Source organism: Thamnophis sirtalis, unplaced genomic scaffold, assembly GCF_051295495.1.
Source record: "Thamnophis sirtalis isolate CommonGarterSnake01/CBP01778 unplaced genomic scaffold, rThaSir2_p1.2 scaffold_4, whole genome shotgun sequence".
Lineage (NCBI taxonomy): Eukaryota > Metazoa > Chordata > Lepidosauria > Squamata > Natricidae > Thamnophis > Thamnophis sirtalis.
In genome coordinates, this window is record NW_028261384.1 from 90,015,675 (window position 1) to 90,030,980 (window position 15,306).

Genomic DNA, 15,306 nt, shown 5'->3' on the forward strand with positions numbered 1-15,306 from the left:
GAAGACTGGTAGGCATGAAGTGAGGCCTTTTTTCTGTTACAGTGCCCCTCAATATTGGTACAGCTTCCTAGGGAAGTTAGGCATGATTGCTTCAAATAGAAAACAAAGATTTGAATTGTTCCTTACATATCTTAATGGTTGGGTTAGCACTGACCATTTAAAGATCACCAGTTTTGCTTTGTATTGGCTTTATTTTTAAATTTAGTTTGTCTATTTCTTAAAACACCCAAGTGGTTTATAAGACAAGCCATAAATATTTACAGATTATTAGTACCTAAACAAAGTTGTCTAATATGCTAAATACATTTCTTTGCTTTTAAAAATAAGGAGGGACAATTTATTATTAGGAGGGAAGACAGATATAAAATATGGGAGTATACTATAAAATTGGACAGCATTATGTCTATGCCAAGTCTGAGTATGTACCAGAATAGAGTAAAATGAAATACAAGTTTTTTGGCAAAGGCCAAAGTCTGTATTCACTAAATCCGCTCACGCATTTTTGAAGATTGAATTCATCAAAATGGTAACTTGCTTTTGCAAAGTTAATGGAATAGTGTTGGGAGCACAAAAGAATCCCACCTTCCATTCCGTAACATTCAACACCAAAAAAACAAAAACAAAAACCAAACCCTATCCAGTTTATAGCTTCAATAAAGAAGCTACCCAAGTAAGAATTTCTCTATGTTCATTTGAAAGCAATTCTCAATTTAAGTGGGAGTTGCATTAAAAGAAGCTACCATAACTGTGGCAGATCCTACGATTGCTTAGATTTTATTCCCATCAGCCTCAGATGACATTTCTAATAGAAAATGATTCTTTTAAGATTATGAACTAGGCTACCTGATGCATAGGATCATAGCAGTAGTTTTCATAATGTCTGCAAGTACACATGATCCTCTTTATGTTTGCATTATCATCATGGGGGGGGGGGAGGATTAGGCTTCCCATATAGATAAACTGTCCATATAGTTGAAAAAAGTGAGCTAGGCTACTAAACTAAGGGCAGAATATCTGGCAAAACTTGTTTTGTAAGATAGGTGACTATATCAATTTAGCCAACAAAATAAACACACACAAAAGTCATTGCATACTACTAACTGGGCTGGCCATTGGAAAACTTCTTTTTTGCTATTGATCTAAATTAGCACAGCTAAGTCATCTCATCCTATCCAAACTAAGGCCTGAACTTGAGAAAGGCGATTTGCCATTTCCTTCTCAAACATTATCTAATAATTACTTATTAAAGCAGCAAAAGGGTTCGTGGATAAATAGCAATATCCCTATGCAACATTTTCAGTTATAGAAAACAGCAGTTGTGCAACAGGATTTGAATGCTCCACCTCTACTGCCTTGGGCAGGTCATACCTGCCCATCCTCTGACTCCAAAGTATAAAGATGGGAACAGAAACTTACCATGCAGGTTTGGTGTGGAGCCAAAAAGAGCAGCTAAATAAAGTAACTTGCTTTGGCAATTTACCCCCTGCCCGCCCCATAATTATAAAACATATAAAGAATGCTCTAGTAAATAAAGTAACTTTGGATGACTGTGATGTTTCTCTTTGGTCTTCTATTAGAACAACCACACAAAGGCTTAAAACAATTCATTCTTTCCAATTCATATTTTTTTTAAAGCAATATCTAAATGCTGCCTGGAAAAATTATTCACAATATTCTCTGCCAAAAGAAAATATTTTGAATTATTTTTCTAGAAATCACACCAGAATAATTATGCTGACATGACCTTCACTTTATTTAAACTCTCTTCATGAATCAGGATAGCGTTTTTTCCAGAATGTGACTATTTTACATGTCCCTTCCCGTGCCCCATCCCTCTTCACCAATGTCTCTCCTTTACAAGGATCACAAATTCTGTTTCTGTATGAGTCCGATGAACTTTTAGAAATTTTCCTAGGAATGCTGGATGTTCTGTGTTCTTTATTTTAAAAAACAAATCCCAAACCCCTTGATTACACATAATTAAAAAAAGAGCACGCACTATATTAGAACTATCTTCAAAACCAGTGTAAGATTGTGAATTTATTCTGATTAGATCACATAAAGTCCTGTTTGTGTGTGTGTCTGTGTGTGTGTGTACACATACACACATGTACTCCCACAATATGAATACAGCATCTTGGGATGGTTTCTGTCCAATTCCACATGTCCTCAGAAAATGTTCAGTTTTATTCTCCCAGTTTAGAGAAATTGTTCTCTTGTTCTCTGCCAGGTTCCTTTTCTTTCAAGAGTTTCTGGTTCTCAGCTCTCAACTTGTCCAGTTCCTCTACTAACTGACTTACCCTGGGGTCCTCTGTTGAGTCCCCTGAAAATTTCTTGTTCTCCATCTGTAGGCGGTTGTTCTCCTCCTCCATCTTGGAAAGACACTTCTCCAACTCCAAATATTCCTTGATCAATTCCTGTTTGCTCATATTCTGCAGACTCTCTACATGATATCTCTCATATGTCTCTGAAAAATCTTTCTGAAGGAATTCAGTACCATCCCCTCCCATTCCATCACTACCCCCATCCTCTTCTTCCACAAACTCTTCCTCACTGGTTTCATCTGACTTGGTGGCAGATCTTTTGGGATAAAGGCTTGTCTTCAAATCTGGTTCTTTTTGATCATGATCCTCCATCAAAAACTGTGTGGTGTTGTATGGTGCAACAGGCTGTCCTTTAGCAAACATCTCTGCCCGCATCCTGGAAGCCCGTTGACTCTGCTTCTCATCAAACTTCTTCTTCTCTTCCCAGCTGAGTTTGTAATAAGGCTTCCAATGTTTCTTCTTCTTTGAAGGGCGCCTCCTATGTTTCTTTTTGCCCAGCTGTTTTTCCTCTTCTCCACCAGACTGGGATCTGCAACTCTGGTCAAAAGACCCACAGTATTCCTGCTCCTGTAGGTCTGGTTGCTCTCCATCCCCTGCATCTTGGGTGTCTGCAGCTGCACCAAATGCCTGGTCCTCAATCTGATTGATCCCTGGGGCAACCAGACTTTGGCTTCCTCCAACCACAGGAACTGTGAGTTCTGCATCAGGGAAGGCAACATCAGCACTGACCATCCTGCCATCCTGCTTAGCCATCTCTCTTGGCTGCCACCTATCGGCAATCTCTCTTCCTTGGAGAAGTTCCTGGTTAGTGGGTGGAGATCCAACAAAAGCCCCCCCTCCACCAGAGTCTCCCCCACCTGCACCCCTGCAAGGGGGGAAAGGTGTTTTGCCATTAGGTTGTTGCCTCAGATTGGCAGAGAAGGCAGCATCAGCCATAGCTGGTGCTTTTAACAATTTCCTCAGCCCGAAGGAGATTGTTGGCTAGTAAGTCCAAGGCGTTGACGACTCCCTCTTCTCTTGAAGGAGGGAGAATTTAATTAGCGGACAGTGCCTTGCTGGATAGTGCTGGGGCTGCCAGCTTCACAAGATTTCTGAGAAATCAAATACTTTTTTAAAACACTTCAGCTCAACTTGCAAGCCTTTACAGAACTCTTACTGCTTAATAGTTATCAGGAGTATTAATCTGGAAGCCTTTCTTCCTCTTTCTTAAAATTCTAGAGTGTTACAAACATTAAAACTTTTCAGGAATAAAAAAAGACCGGCAAGCTTGTCTTGGTCAGTCTTTAAATGTTCGTTACCTTCCGAGAAGTGTGGTAGCATCCGTTTTTTTTCCTCCAGTTTCTACTTCTCCTGTTTGTCACACTGTAGAAAAGATGCACATCTCAAATTATAAAAAAGATTAAAGGCCAAAAAGAGAGAGTTCCAGCTAAAGAACGAGCCACCGCAAGAGTGTCAGAATGTCCTTGAGACACCTGGTACGCAACAATAATTATATATATATATGTATGTATAAAATGAAGATACGAGAGGCAAAAGGCCACTGAAGAGTTAAGCAGCAGGGTTCTCACTCCAGCGTAGGTGATAAAAATGTTAAATGTCCAAATCCACACAATCAAGGGTTAACAATTCAGGCACGAAAAAGTTGAAGGCAATTCCAATGCCAAGAGTCTCTGTGTGTAACAGATCTTCTTTTCTCAACAATCTGGACTTCAAAAATCACTTGAAAAATATTTCCGTCCCAAGCTTCAGCTACGAAAAACTCTCCAGTCCCGAACGAGTTAAAGATGGTTTCTTTCTCCTCGGAGAGGAAAGAGTTAACTCATTGAGGGAAGGTTGGCTCCTCCACGCACACCCAAAGTTCGAATCGCCCCCTCCCTTGCAGTTAACCCCACCCCTCCTTCCACCGCTTTCCTCCCTTACTCAAGCGCCGCCAGTTCTCAACTGCTACTCCTAGCGCGTTTCCTCGCCTTATATAAACGAACCAGCCCCTTCAACGCAGTGCGCAGCCGCATCTCATTTTCCTGGACCCAAGGTATCTCGGGATTTGTGGTTTCTCCTTCCGATCGATTGCCCAGTTCTCTTTTAACACAATGACTACCCTTCCCAGAATCGCGGCAAGGGACTGTTGTTTAGCCAATCAATATTCAAGGAGGGCTGGGACAACAAGGAAGCCCTCTCTGGTAGGCTGCCTAAATAACTAAAACATCAATGGCTATAATGGGAGTCCTTCAATACTAAATGAACCAATCAGAGGCGAATAGTTGGAGGCGTAGTAGGAGGTGGGAATTGGAATATACCAAATATTTATGAAAATCTTGAAATCTTAACGCTTATTAAATCGGCCTTTTTGAGTCCTCCTGGAACTCATTTTCAAACGAATGTCACCTCAGGCACTTTATCTGTCATAATACCGTTGAAGGAAAATAGCTTCGTAACTTACCCCTCGAAAAAAAATGGTAGTGCCCACAAAGTAGTTCCAATGTAACTTTAAAGATTTAGATGATTTTATAATGAGTCACTCGTTTAAGATTGAGGAATTTCAGTAACTATTCGAGAATTTAGGGAGAGCAGTAATGTCATCTAGTGGCAAAAAAGATTTGGACAGGAGAGTTGAGTAGGAAGCCCTTGCTGGCGGAAGGTCACTACTAGTTGTGTAAAAAAACCCAGCTATGTTAACCTATGATGGTGACTGATCTACGTGGAGGAAGTTGTAAACAAACCGAAATTCGAAACTAGTTCCGTCTTAAAGGCATAAAGGTACTCCTTTCGCTAAATCAAATGATGTAATTGAAGGCCTGGAAAGGGGATTGCAGTCTAGTGGTTAAAGACTGAGATTTGGACTCTTCCTCTTTCGCCAGAGGAAGATATGCCCAAGTTGCAAACAGATCAAAGTTGAAAGAGTTTATTAACCAATTACTGTAGTTTTTCTCTTTGGCTGTGAAGAAAGCAGGTCGGAGAACCGCGGCTGAAAAGGAAGCTGCAGAACTTGCGATCTGCCAGCTCTTCCCTTCTAATGCTGGCTCAGGTCATCAGGAAACAGATGCATTCTGTATATGCTCAGAGACTAATTTATGTTCAGTTCTGTTTCACCCGTTTCGAGCGCTCTGGGCTACATATTACTCTATACAGTTCAACAGCGAAAGAAAACGGGTTTACAACCCTCTTCCATTGAGCAGAAGGCATTGATTGCCTCAGTGCAGGTACAGAAATTCCTCTTTTGCAGACCCTCACCTGAAAGGGCTGCTTAAGAGGGAGAGGATTTCCTTTGCGATCAACAACTCATCTCTTCCATCCCATCCTGATTTGTCTTCTACTGCTATTCGCATTATGGAATTGTTTAACTGGACAAACATTTGGTTAGCTTTTGCAATGGAAAAAGTGACCCAGGTGCATAATAATTTTGTAAAGAAAAGGTTTTTAAAAACTGAACATGTTGGGGCCGAACACAATAGAGTCTTTGAAAATTGAACCAACCTCTTGAAAGTAACTTAGAATGACAAAAAGCCTGAAAAATGATTAAATTTAAAATGCCATGTTATCCTTTCTTGTGAAAACATGTTGGCATGACTGTAATTGTATTAAGCTAATTCTGTAAAAATGCTACATTTTTAAATGGCAGAAAGCAAGAGTTTTAGGCACTGGGTTTTTGAAGAGTTTTAGCAAAAATAAAAAACACAGGTACATCTCAAACTAGGAGGAGGGAAATTCAAAAATAATATTATAAAGTGTTACTTCACAGAAAGTTTAGGGGGAGGGTCAGAAATAACTCTCAGTAGAGGTAGGTTCATCAGTCATCAGTAACTGAGTTTAAATATGCTTGGGTGAAAAACATGTCTATCATCCAAGTGCTAAGTAAAAAATAAAATGGGAAACCCAATCTGAACTTTTGGCTAACTGCAAAAAACTAAAAATAAAATATAATTAATTGAAAATATTAAAACAACAAAAATCCTCACAGGGCAGACTGCATGGATCATTGGCTCTTTTTCTGCAGTCTGTTTTCTATGTTTCTATGCTATTTTCCTTATTAATTTCATTTCAGCACAGGCTGCCTTGCTTGATAAGTTTGCTGCACACATACTGTGAACTAGAATGATTCCTTATTGCTATGCAACATTTCTCTCTAATGTAATCATCTTGAAAATACTGTGAAATACTCTGCAAAAAAGATGAAGCAAATAATACAACATTGTACAGCCCAAAATGCAAATGTAACTCCAACACAACTTTCCTGTAAGTCAATTTATTTGTATTCATTTCCTTTGTTCATGTCCCTATTCATACGCATATCTGGTATCTTGTACATGTTTGACTAATCAATAAATAAAATAAAATAAATATTCTATTTCACTTTTATTTTAAAGTACCATATTTTTCGCTCTATAAGACACACTCCCCCCCCCCAAAAGTGGATGGAAATGTCTGTGCATCTTATAGAACAAATGTTGCCAAAGCCCTGCCCACCCACCAACCCCCACTCTTTGCCTGTTTTTGGCCTCTGCGCACCCCATTTTTTGCTTTCATGAGCCATGTTTTCAGCCTCTATGCACCCCATTTTCAGCCTCTGCACGTCCCATTTCTGGCCCGCTCGTTCCAGGCGGCAGTGGTGGTGATCCCTTCCGCCCAGAATGGGCCAAAAACAGGACACATGGAAGCCAAAAACGGGGCACGCAGAGGCTGAAAACGGGGTATGCGGAGGCAGCAATAGGCATTAGTGATAGGCATCGGCGATCCCCACAGCCTGGAACGGCTGATCAGCAGTATTCCGGGGGCCGATCCAACCACCAATCAGCTGCTCGTGCTAAATCAGGCTGTAATAATGTGCTGAAGCTGACCAGACTGTTTGCTGTTTGCTGCAAGGACACTAGCCAGATAAATACCGATGGATGCTGGGAGGCAGAGGCAGATTTTTTTTCTTGTTTTCCTCCCCAAAAGCTAGGTGTGTCTTATGGTCCGGAGCATCTTACAGTGCAAAAAACACAGTACATTTATCATTTGGAGCATCTGTAACTTATCACATGATCTAGTGAACCCAAAACCTTGTTATCAAGAATCAAACATTTTAAGAAGTGAAATACCCAGGTTTAAACAATTAAAATTTCAAAAAGTAAAAATAGTATATTTACTGCTATCCATTCCATAGTGGATTTAATACCTTATCAGAAGCATATAAATCAGGACAGACTAAATTTCCATATCATACAGAACAAATTTAACCTGAAGAGTATAGCTTCTTTTTGTGATTTTTTCCCGAATTACTCTCAATTACAAGTGTGAAATTATGACAAAATTTCATACCACTTTGGGGCAGACTATACAGCAAGGCTCTAGGATAACTTTGAAGATTCATGTAACACTTTTAATGTAAGAAATTCTCCAAACCCAGGAAATTACAAAAGTATTGTCCCCATTAAATCTATAAAGATGGTTAAGTCCTATGAGTAAAATGGAGAAATTGGGCTCAGAAATTGTAATTGCCTAAGGTCCTCATCCTCATCCTATGGCAAAGTCAATCATTCAAGGCAGTTTCTAGGTTTAGAGGTTAAATGCCCTTATTATATTAAGCCATAATTTGCTTTAATCTTGGCTAGAGCAACCAGGTTCTAATACTGTGCTAAGCTGAATCTAAATAATGACCTAGATTAGAGTAATGTTTAGCTGTATCTTCTGAAATAGGACTGAATACAATGATACAGAAGAATAAATGAAATTCTCAGTACAGAATAATGCATTTCTCAGTATATTTATTATAGTTATGTATCACTTTTTGTGCAAGAGCTCATGGTGACCTTGCATAGTGTTTCATCCTGTTTTTCTTTATGACAAGAATTCTGTAAGGTAGAATGGGCAGAAAGAGTGTGAGTGACCCAAAGTCATCTAGTATGTTTCTGTGGTTGAGAATACGTTGAAATTCGAGTTTCTCCTAGGCTAACATCTTACCATTGTCATACTGACTGTAATAGACATGATTCCACATTTAGTTACACATTTAAAATGGGATTCATTACTCCTTTTTGAGGAAAGGTGAGTTCCCTCCAAACATTTTTCCTAGATTAATTTATATTCTGGGAACAATTCTAGAGGCCAATAATAAGTGTTAATTTTCAGATCTGGGCTACTTTGGAATATATACATGTAGCACCATTAGTTCAATGGACAGTATTGGGATCTAAACATTAAAACTCTGGAAACAGAAAATTATTATTGCAACAGTTAGAAAATTTTGCAATGGAATTCAAAATTTTTCTTCTCTTGCTAAATATACTTTAAATTGGAAACCCAATTTTAATAATATGATAAAAATATAAAAAAAATGATATGGAAAAATCAGGTGGAAATGGAGATATTGTTCGTAGTTCATTAAACAAATGAATTTTAAACATATTCTATGTTGAGACAAATATCTACCCAATGTAATCCAGTAGCATTATTTACAGTGACAATATTTGCCAACATTTTTTTGACCAGCAGCATTCTCAGATTTTGAACACCTGAGAACAACTTGTTAAATCCTTTAAATTTAAGAAAGACCCAAATTGTTTGTATAGATATTTGTTATCCATACACCAGTGTGATATGCAGATGTTAAGAAATAAGTGAAATAAGTAATTACAGGTTCCTATATTGCCTAGATTACTGGAGAAATTTTTAACTTATATACCAATAGTGTCAATATATCTTAAACTATAACCTCAAAATACTTAGAATTTATTGGACTCTATTATAGAATCCAATTATATTAAAGGATCATCTACAACAGTGTTTCATTTGAGATATAATAAGGACAGTGCTTCTTTTAAACATGTTTACAATATTCTACATTTATTACATTTGGGGGAGGAAGTAGTGGACTATATAAATGTGATTGTGAGACAAAAGCTACAATTTTCAGATTATAATATTCTTTTGAACTGCATACCTGGTACATGGAATTTGACAGCTAGACAGCATAAATAGATTATTTGTGTCCTTGCTATGGCCAAAATACAGATATTCTAGACAATATAGGTGCTAGATAAATCAAATAGATAAAACTAAATATAGTGTCATTGGAAATATAAATATATGCCTCCTTGTATTAAATGGATTGCAATGAGTCTACAATTCTAGACTTTAACAAATATAATGAAGTATAGGACTCTTTCATACAAAATGAAATAGGTTAAACAAATGTATTAAATATGTATATAGTTGAATAATAATTGCATTAGATAACTATATATAAAACTAATTATTTACTTCACTTTTCTAAAAATATACTTTTTTCTTTGATAATGTATTTTTATTTTTTCATTGCAAAGTAAAATAATAAATGCAAAAAAAAAATCCACATTTAGGAACATATGTTCTGAAACCCACAGAGGGTAATACGTGCAGTAAAATAAAGAAAATAAGATGACCTAAGCCTTGAAATTATTTACTCATAAAGAATTCTGACTATCTAATTAGTGCTGTTTAATTTGCCTGGATCTGACCACATACCATACTGGTTGGAGTAATGGGAGTTGTGGTCCAACAGATTTGGTGATCTCAAGTGATGGAATGTTGTACTGTTTATTGTCAGTGCAGGATATCACACAGGGTATGTTGTGAAAAATGAATTTATCATGTAATATGAATTTGTAATTAAAGTAAATAAATATATTTATGTTTCAGAATGTGCCAAGAGCTCATTCTTCCTTAGCTTTGGACCAAGCCAATTTGGGGTTGTACCAACAGAAGTGGTTTGGAGACTTGAAAGATAGGGTTAGAAAAGTCATTTTTCTGCTCTGCAAACTGCTTGTTTTGTACAGCAGCGTATAAGATTATTTTGCATAGTCAATCATCCTTGGTTATTTTGTAAAAAAATGGAAATAACAATGCCATCTGTCTAAATGATATATACATAAGAATATTAACAAATTAGCTTAAAGCTAATTTTTGCAGGCGATGAGAATGGGTTCTTAATATTTTTTTAATAAACCAAAAATAGCTCTATTTTTGCAGAGATGCTTTTTTTCTCTAGTTTCAGAGAATCTGTTGTATTTTGCTTTCCAAGGGAGATGAATATTTATATGGCTGACAGCAGAAATTTTCCCCCCTTCTAAGCTGCAACCTGAAATTTGGATGCCTGCTGTTGGGACAGTCTGTTCCTTCATTGTATTCGGAAGACACATCAGAAACAGAATGGAACACCACTAAAAAGATATCCCTACAATTGTCTTCTTGTTTTCCCCCCTTGCAGATTGTAAGAGTCCTTTTGTACTGGGAGGGGAATGCAAGATGTAATCCTTGTTTTTCCTGGGTTGGTTTTTAGTTTGTTATCCCAAGGCCTAGCACTACCGCCACTTGCTTAGTGCAGTGCTGGTAAATGATCAACAAGGTTGCTGGGAAGAAGTTTCATTTAGGGCCAGCCAGATCCAGATAGAGCTGATCTCTAGCTTTAGAAAGTTGCTTTTCAGAATTGACAAAGTTGGAATGAAACTGTGACATCAGCTAAGATTTTTAAATGGCCACAGAAAATCAAAACAGAAACAGGCCAGTGTTCTCTTAGGTCACAACAAGAGTTTGCTGGGCAGAAATCAACAGGTTAAGTTTTTTTATAACAAATACTACTCAAATTACAATTAAAAGGCTTAGTTAGCTACAGGAACATAAAGAGCTGGCAACCCTAACTCAACTGGATTTAATTGTACATAGCCAGCAGCAACAACCCATACAATTTAGCATAGGGAAAGATGTGAAATTCCATAAATTAGTATACATTTTTAATGTCTATGTAGCAAGGTGATTCTAGATACCTTTGTAATGTACTTTGTTAAAATTTCTGAAAATAGTCATTAGCAGAATATAGTAGGAGATAGATTATTTGATTTGGGTCTTTAAAAAATAATATAATGATTAACTTCCATTGATGGGGATGCTCTAAGTAGACTAAATTTGGCTATGTGAGGCATAACATCTGGATTTCAGAGGCAAAGCTTAGATAGTTGGTCAGAAAGAAGAGAATTAAGGTACTTCCCTAGCCATTCTCAGAGTATATCTATAGTAATGCAAATAATTGCCTTAGTTTAGTAAGATTTAGTAAGATAGGTGAGGAACTTAAAGGAAACTGCTTAGAAGTAATTCTATATCTTTATTTTTGTTCATGGGGCCTCACAGGCATAACTCATTAAGGTTAAACCACCCTTTTATGGAATAGCTCTATCTCTATTGAAAGAGGTCCTATGCATTTGGCAACCAAAAGTAAATGTGATTGCAAAGCCCACGTAGACATACAGTTTTCCCCAAGGACTACAGTAACATGTAGGCCCTTTAGGTTCAGTACATTGCATATGACATATGTTAATTACCAATATTTTGACTATTGAAATTTTCATCTCACTATTAATTAGTTTAATAATTACCTTATGGATTAATTTTTAAATATTTCCAGGGCACCTTACAAAATTTATTCCATGAAAGAATATGATGAATTCTGTTTTATATTGTTGGCTAAAATAAATCAATTATATTGTTTTAGTTACAGTAGCAATTTTACCCTAAGCTTTGGGATGCATCTATATTCATATTAAAACACTTGAATGCTCTGACTTGAGCAAAATATAACGTTTATTGTTTTCTCAAATTACCTAGGCCTTTTATCAGAGAGAAAATTCAGGAAATAATTAAGTGGGAGTAAGAATTTGTTGTTGGCCACTCTAAAAGGCTGGACCACAGCCAAAAATTTAATTTATGAACTGTAGATCTTGGATGAACCTTAGGAAAATGCACTTTTGAGTTAAAAATACAGTTGCCAACCAAACCAAGTGCTTCAGGAATTGGATTGAGGGTCTTCTTATCTGCTGTCTTCTTACATTAGGCATATACAGGGCGGGGCATAACCTTTTCCTAGGGGGTCACAGCAACACTTGTAATAACAACACAAATAATTCATACACCATTCGAAAGCCCATCAAAAACTGAGTTTATTGACACGATTTAATAGTCAGTATGACCACCATTAGCCCTTCGAACAGCATTCAAACGAGGTGGATAAGAACACAACAAATCTTCAAACAGTTCCATTCGATTTTCCAGATTTTTCAACACAGTTTCCAAATTCATTCTCAAAGTTTCAACCGAAACAAATTTAACATTTAATAGCTCATTCAATTCAGTTTTTTATGGGCTTTAAAATGAGGTGTCGCGGAAGTTGTAAACTGCTGTCGATCTTGCTGTGACCCCCTAGGAAAAGGTTATGCCCTGCCCTCTGGAAAATCTGGAAAATCGAACGGAACTGTTTGAAGATTTGTTGTGTTCTTATCCACCTCATTTGAATGCTGTTCGAAGGGCTAATGGTGGTCATACTGACTATTAAATCGTGTCAATAAACTCAGTTTTTGATGGGCTTTCGAATGGTGTATGAATTATTTGTGTTGTTATTACAAGTGTTGCTGTGACCCCCTAGGAAAAGGTTATGCCCCGCCCTGTATGTGTGAGTGTGTATCAGAGTTGACCTCTGGTGATTGTCCGGACTAGTCTTTGCAGTCTTCTTGGTAATTTTCAGAAAATTTTTGCTTTGCCTTCTTCCTAGGGCTGAGAGTGTGACTGGCCTAAGGTCAGCTGGCATGTGTCTTAGAAGGAACTGGAACTCATGGTCTCCCAGTTTCTAGCCTGGTATCTTAACTATTACATCAAACTGGCTCTTTAATATAAATATTATATTTACTACAGATTACTTCCCGTTCCAACTCTCCTGCTTGTCCAGTGAGAAATGGTTAATGGTGAGACCTTCCTAAATAATTTTTTAGAGAGAGGCAGATTACCAGTTTTTCTTCTATGAACTCCCTCCTTCTTCCCAGTTCATAATAAGATATTAGTATATGTTTATTCCAGGACTAGACAACACTTGGGGGATAAGAGCACATCTAGGTTTCCAAGGGCATGCTGCAGCACTCTCAAAAAATAGTTGATCTCAAAACTCTTTTGTATTTACAAGATAACATTTTTGATATGCCAGTAAAATGTTTATATGGACCACAGAACAGAGTAAGCAACAAGGCTATCTGCCCAGAGAGAGCAGAGAACACTTGTTGAAAGTTCCTACCTATGTAGAAGAAAACCACTCTGTCACTGCTTTTGTCCTATCAGATTGCAATGAATGCATATGATTGCAATTAACTACAGGTAATCCCCGGGTTACGAACATTCCCTTAGCAAACATTCGAAGTTATGCAATAAGCATCCCCTAGTCCCAAAACTCTGAATGTTGCAGCACCACAGCAGTTGTTCACCCTTACCAACAACTGCAGAACCTCTGCAACATTCACCCTGGCTATTCCCCTCACCCACTCCACACAGCATGTTTTCATAGGTACTAGGCTGTGGATACTGTACTCACCTTACGAAGATCTAGAGATCTTTTACTTTCTTCGCCTGTTTTGGTACCTCAGGTCTTTGGTGAGTATGCAGAGAATGGAGACCTAAAGTACTACAAGATCTGTAGCTGGAGATCTCATGCTATTGATTTCTTGTGTTCTAATGGTACTTTAGGCCTCTGCTCACTGCAAACGGAGACCTGGATGAGATCTGCAGCAAAAGGCTTTGCAAATGGATGGAAGGTCTGAAGCTTTCCCTCCGTTTCCAAAGCCTTTTGCCATCTTTGCAAAAAGCCTTTGTAGCCCAAACCGGAGCGCTGCAGCTTCATTATAGTGTTTGTAGACCTTATCCAGCACTTTTCAGCCTAAAACATAGCTCTGAAGGGGCAAGCACTGCATTGCTCATATTTGTTTGTTCATTGTCACCACACCTTCAATTTGTAGATGACTAATTTATGAAAACATTCCAAACCATTTTCTGCAAATTTATTGGAGAATCAGATTGCAAGGGCCATGCATGATTATACACTTGAACTGGGTTTGCAAATGTCTGGAAATTAGTGGTGAGCTTCCCAAATATCATATTGCTGAAATATATTCACAAAAGATAGATTTTTGAGAGCACAGCCTTTGTATCTTTTGGTATTGCTAAGCTTTATATCACATATTTTAGTTGAAATCTATTTGAAACTTGCATAGAAGGGCAAAACATTTCAGTTCTGCCCATTTTGATATATTAGTGCATGATTTGCAAAACATCTCTGTGATTAGATGTTCCTGAAATATTAACAACTAAAAATGCAGCTCCCAAGCCATTAAAAAATCAACTAATTCTTTTCTAAGCCAAAAATGGTTAACTATAATAGTTGGGTTAACCCACATGCTAAGCCATAAACCAGAGGCGATTGATTTAACAGCATATAACATTGGAAACATGTTATAAGATTGAGGTTTTTCCACTTTTTTCCAGATTGGGATAATTAAAACAATAATAACCAGTTATAGTATTTTAGAAATAATACAATTTTTGTGAGTTTTAAAGTATCATTCTTTTCATCATCACAGGGAAAATGTATCCTAGGGGTGGAAAAAAGAGAACAGAGGCAGCTTGCATCACAAGAACACTTGTGGCCCTCCACTGCTGTTAACTATGAGTTACAAACAAAACAGTTCAACTCAGATTTACTATTCAGAAAACTGAGATAATCTCTCGAGATGAGAGTGGCATGTAGAGTTGTTTGGAAGTTAGAGTGGGGAGGCTACTTGTACAATGCTGTACTTAGCTCCTGATATTTATTCAGAATCTTTTCTTATCATTTGAAATAGTTGGTACAGGTCCAATCCTCTTGAGCAACATATGATAATTATGTTTCTTTGGCTACATGAGCTTTAAAATATTTTCTTCTTTAGGTGAGATATACCAAATAACTTCTTCAGATTTGCCTTACTGGATTTGATTGGATCTCTCACTTTCTGGTGTCATTATAAATGTCTTTCTGAATATATTTCATTTTTGTCGGCAATCTTCTTGTAATCCTCAGAACTGGATGCAGATATTTTAATGTTAACTATATGCATTGCTTCCAAAATGAAGAGAGACATAGTAAGGAACTTTAGTATTGAGGGAAAGGCATCTCTGTTCA

The 15,306-nt window shown here is 37.4% G+C and overlaps 1 protein-coding gene across 2 annotated transcripts; it reads right to left on the bottom strand.

Moving 5' to 3' along the window:
• Nucleotides 1-1,735: 1,735 nt before the first annotated feature.
• On the bottom strand, nt 1,736-4,259 carry HEXIM1 (HEXIM P-TEFb complex subunit 1). 2 transcript variants are annotated; one of them, XM_014069162.2, is made up of 2 exons: nt 3,623-4,259; nt 1,736-3,022 (listed from the first exon to the last, which is right to left on the bottom strand). In XM_014069162.2, the coding sequence occupies exons 1-2, from the start codon at nt 3,642-3,644 to the stop codon at nt 2,187-2,189; spliced, it is 858 nt and encodes a 285-aa protein (XP_013924637.2). In that variant the 5' UTR covers nt 3,645-4,259; the 3' UTR covers nt 1,736-2,186. The 2 variants fall into 2 exon arrangements, with proteins under 2 accessions (XP_013924637.2, XP_087569482.1); XM_087713356.1 differs by having other exon boundaries at nt 1,736-4,258.
• Between the last annotated feature and the right edge of the window lie 11,047 nt (nt 4,260-15,306).

Bases quoted from the DNA above. Each gene is read 5' to 3' on its own strand.
- HEXIM1 (XM_087713356.1), bottom strand. From the start codon at position 3,260: ATGGCTGATGCTGCCTTCTCTGCCAATCTGAGGCAACAACCTAATGGC.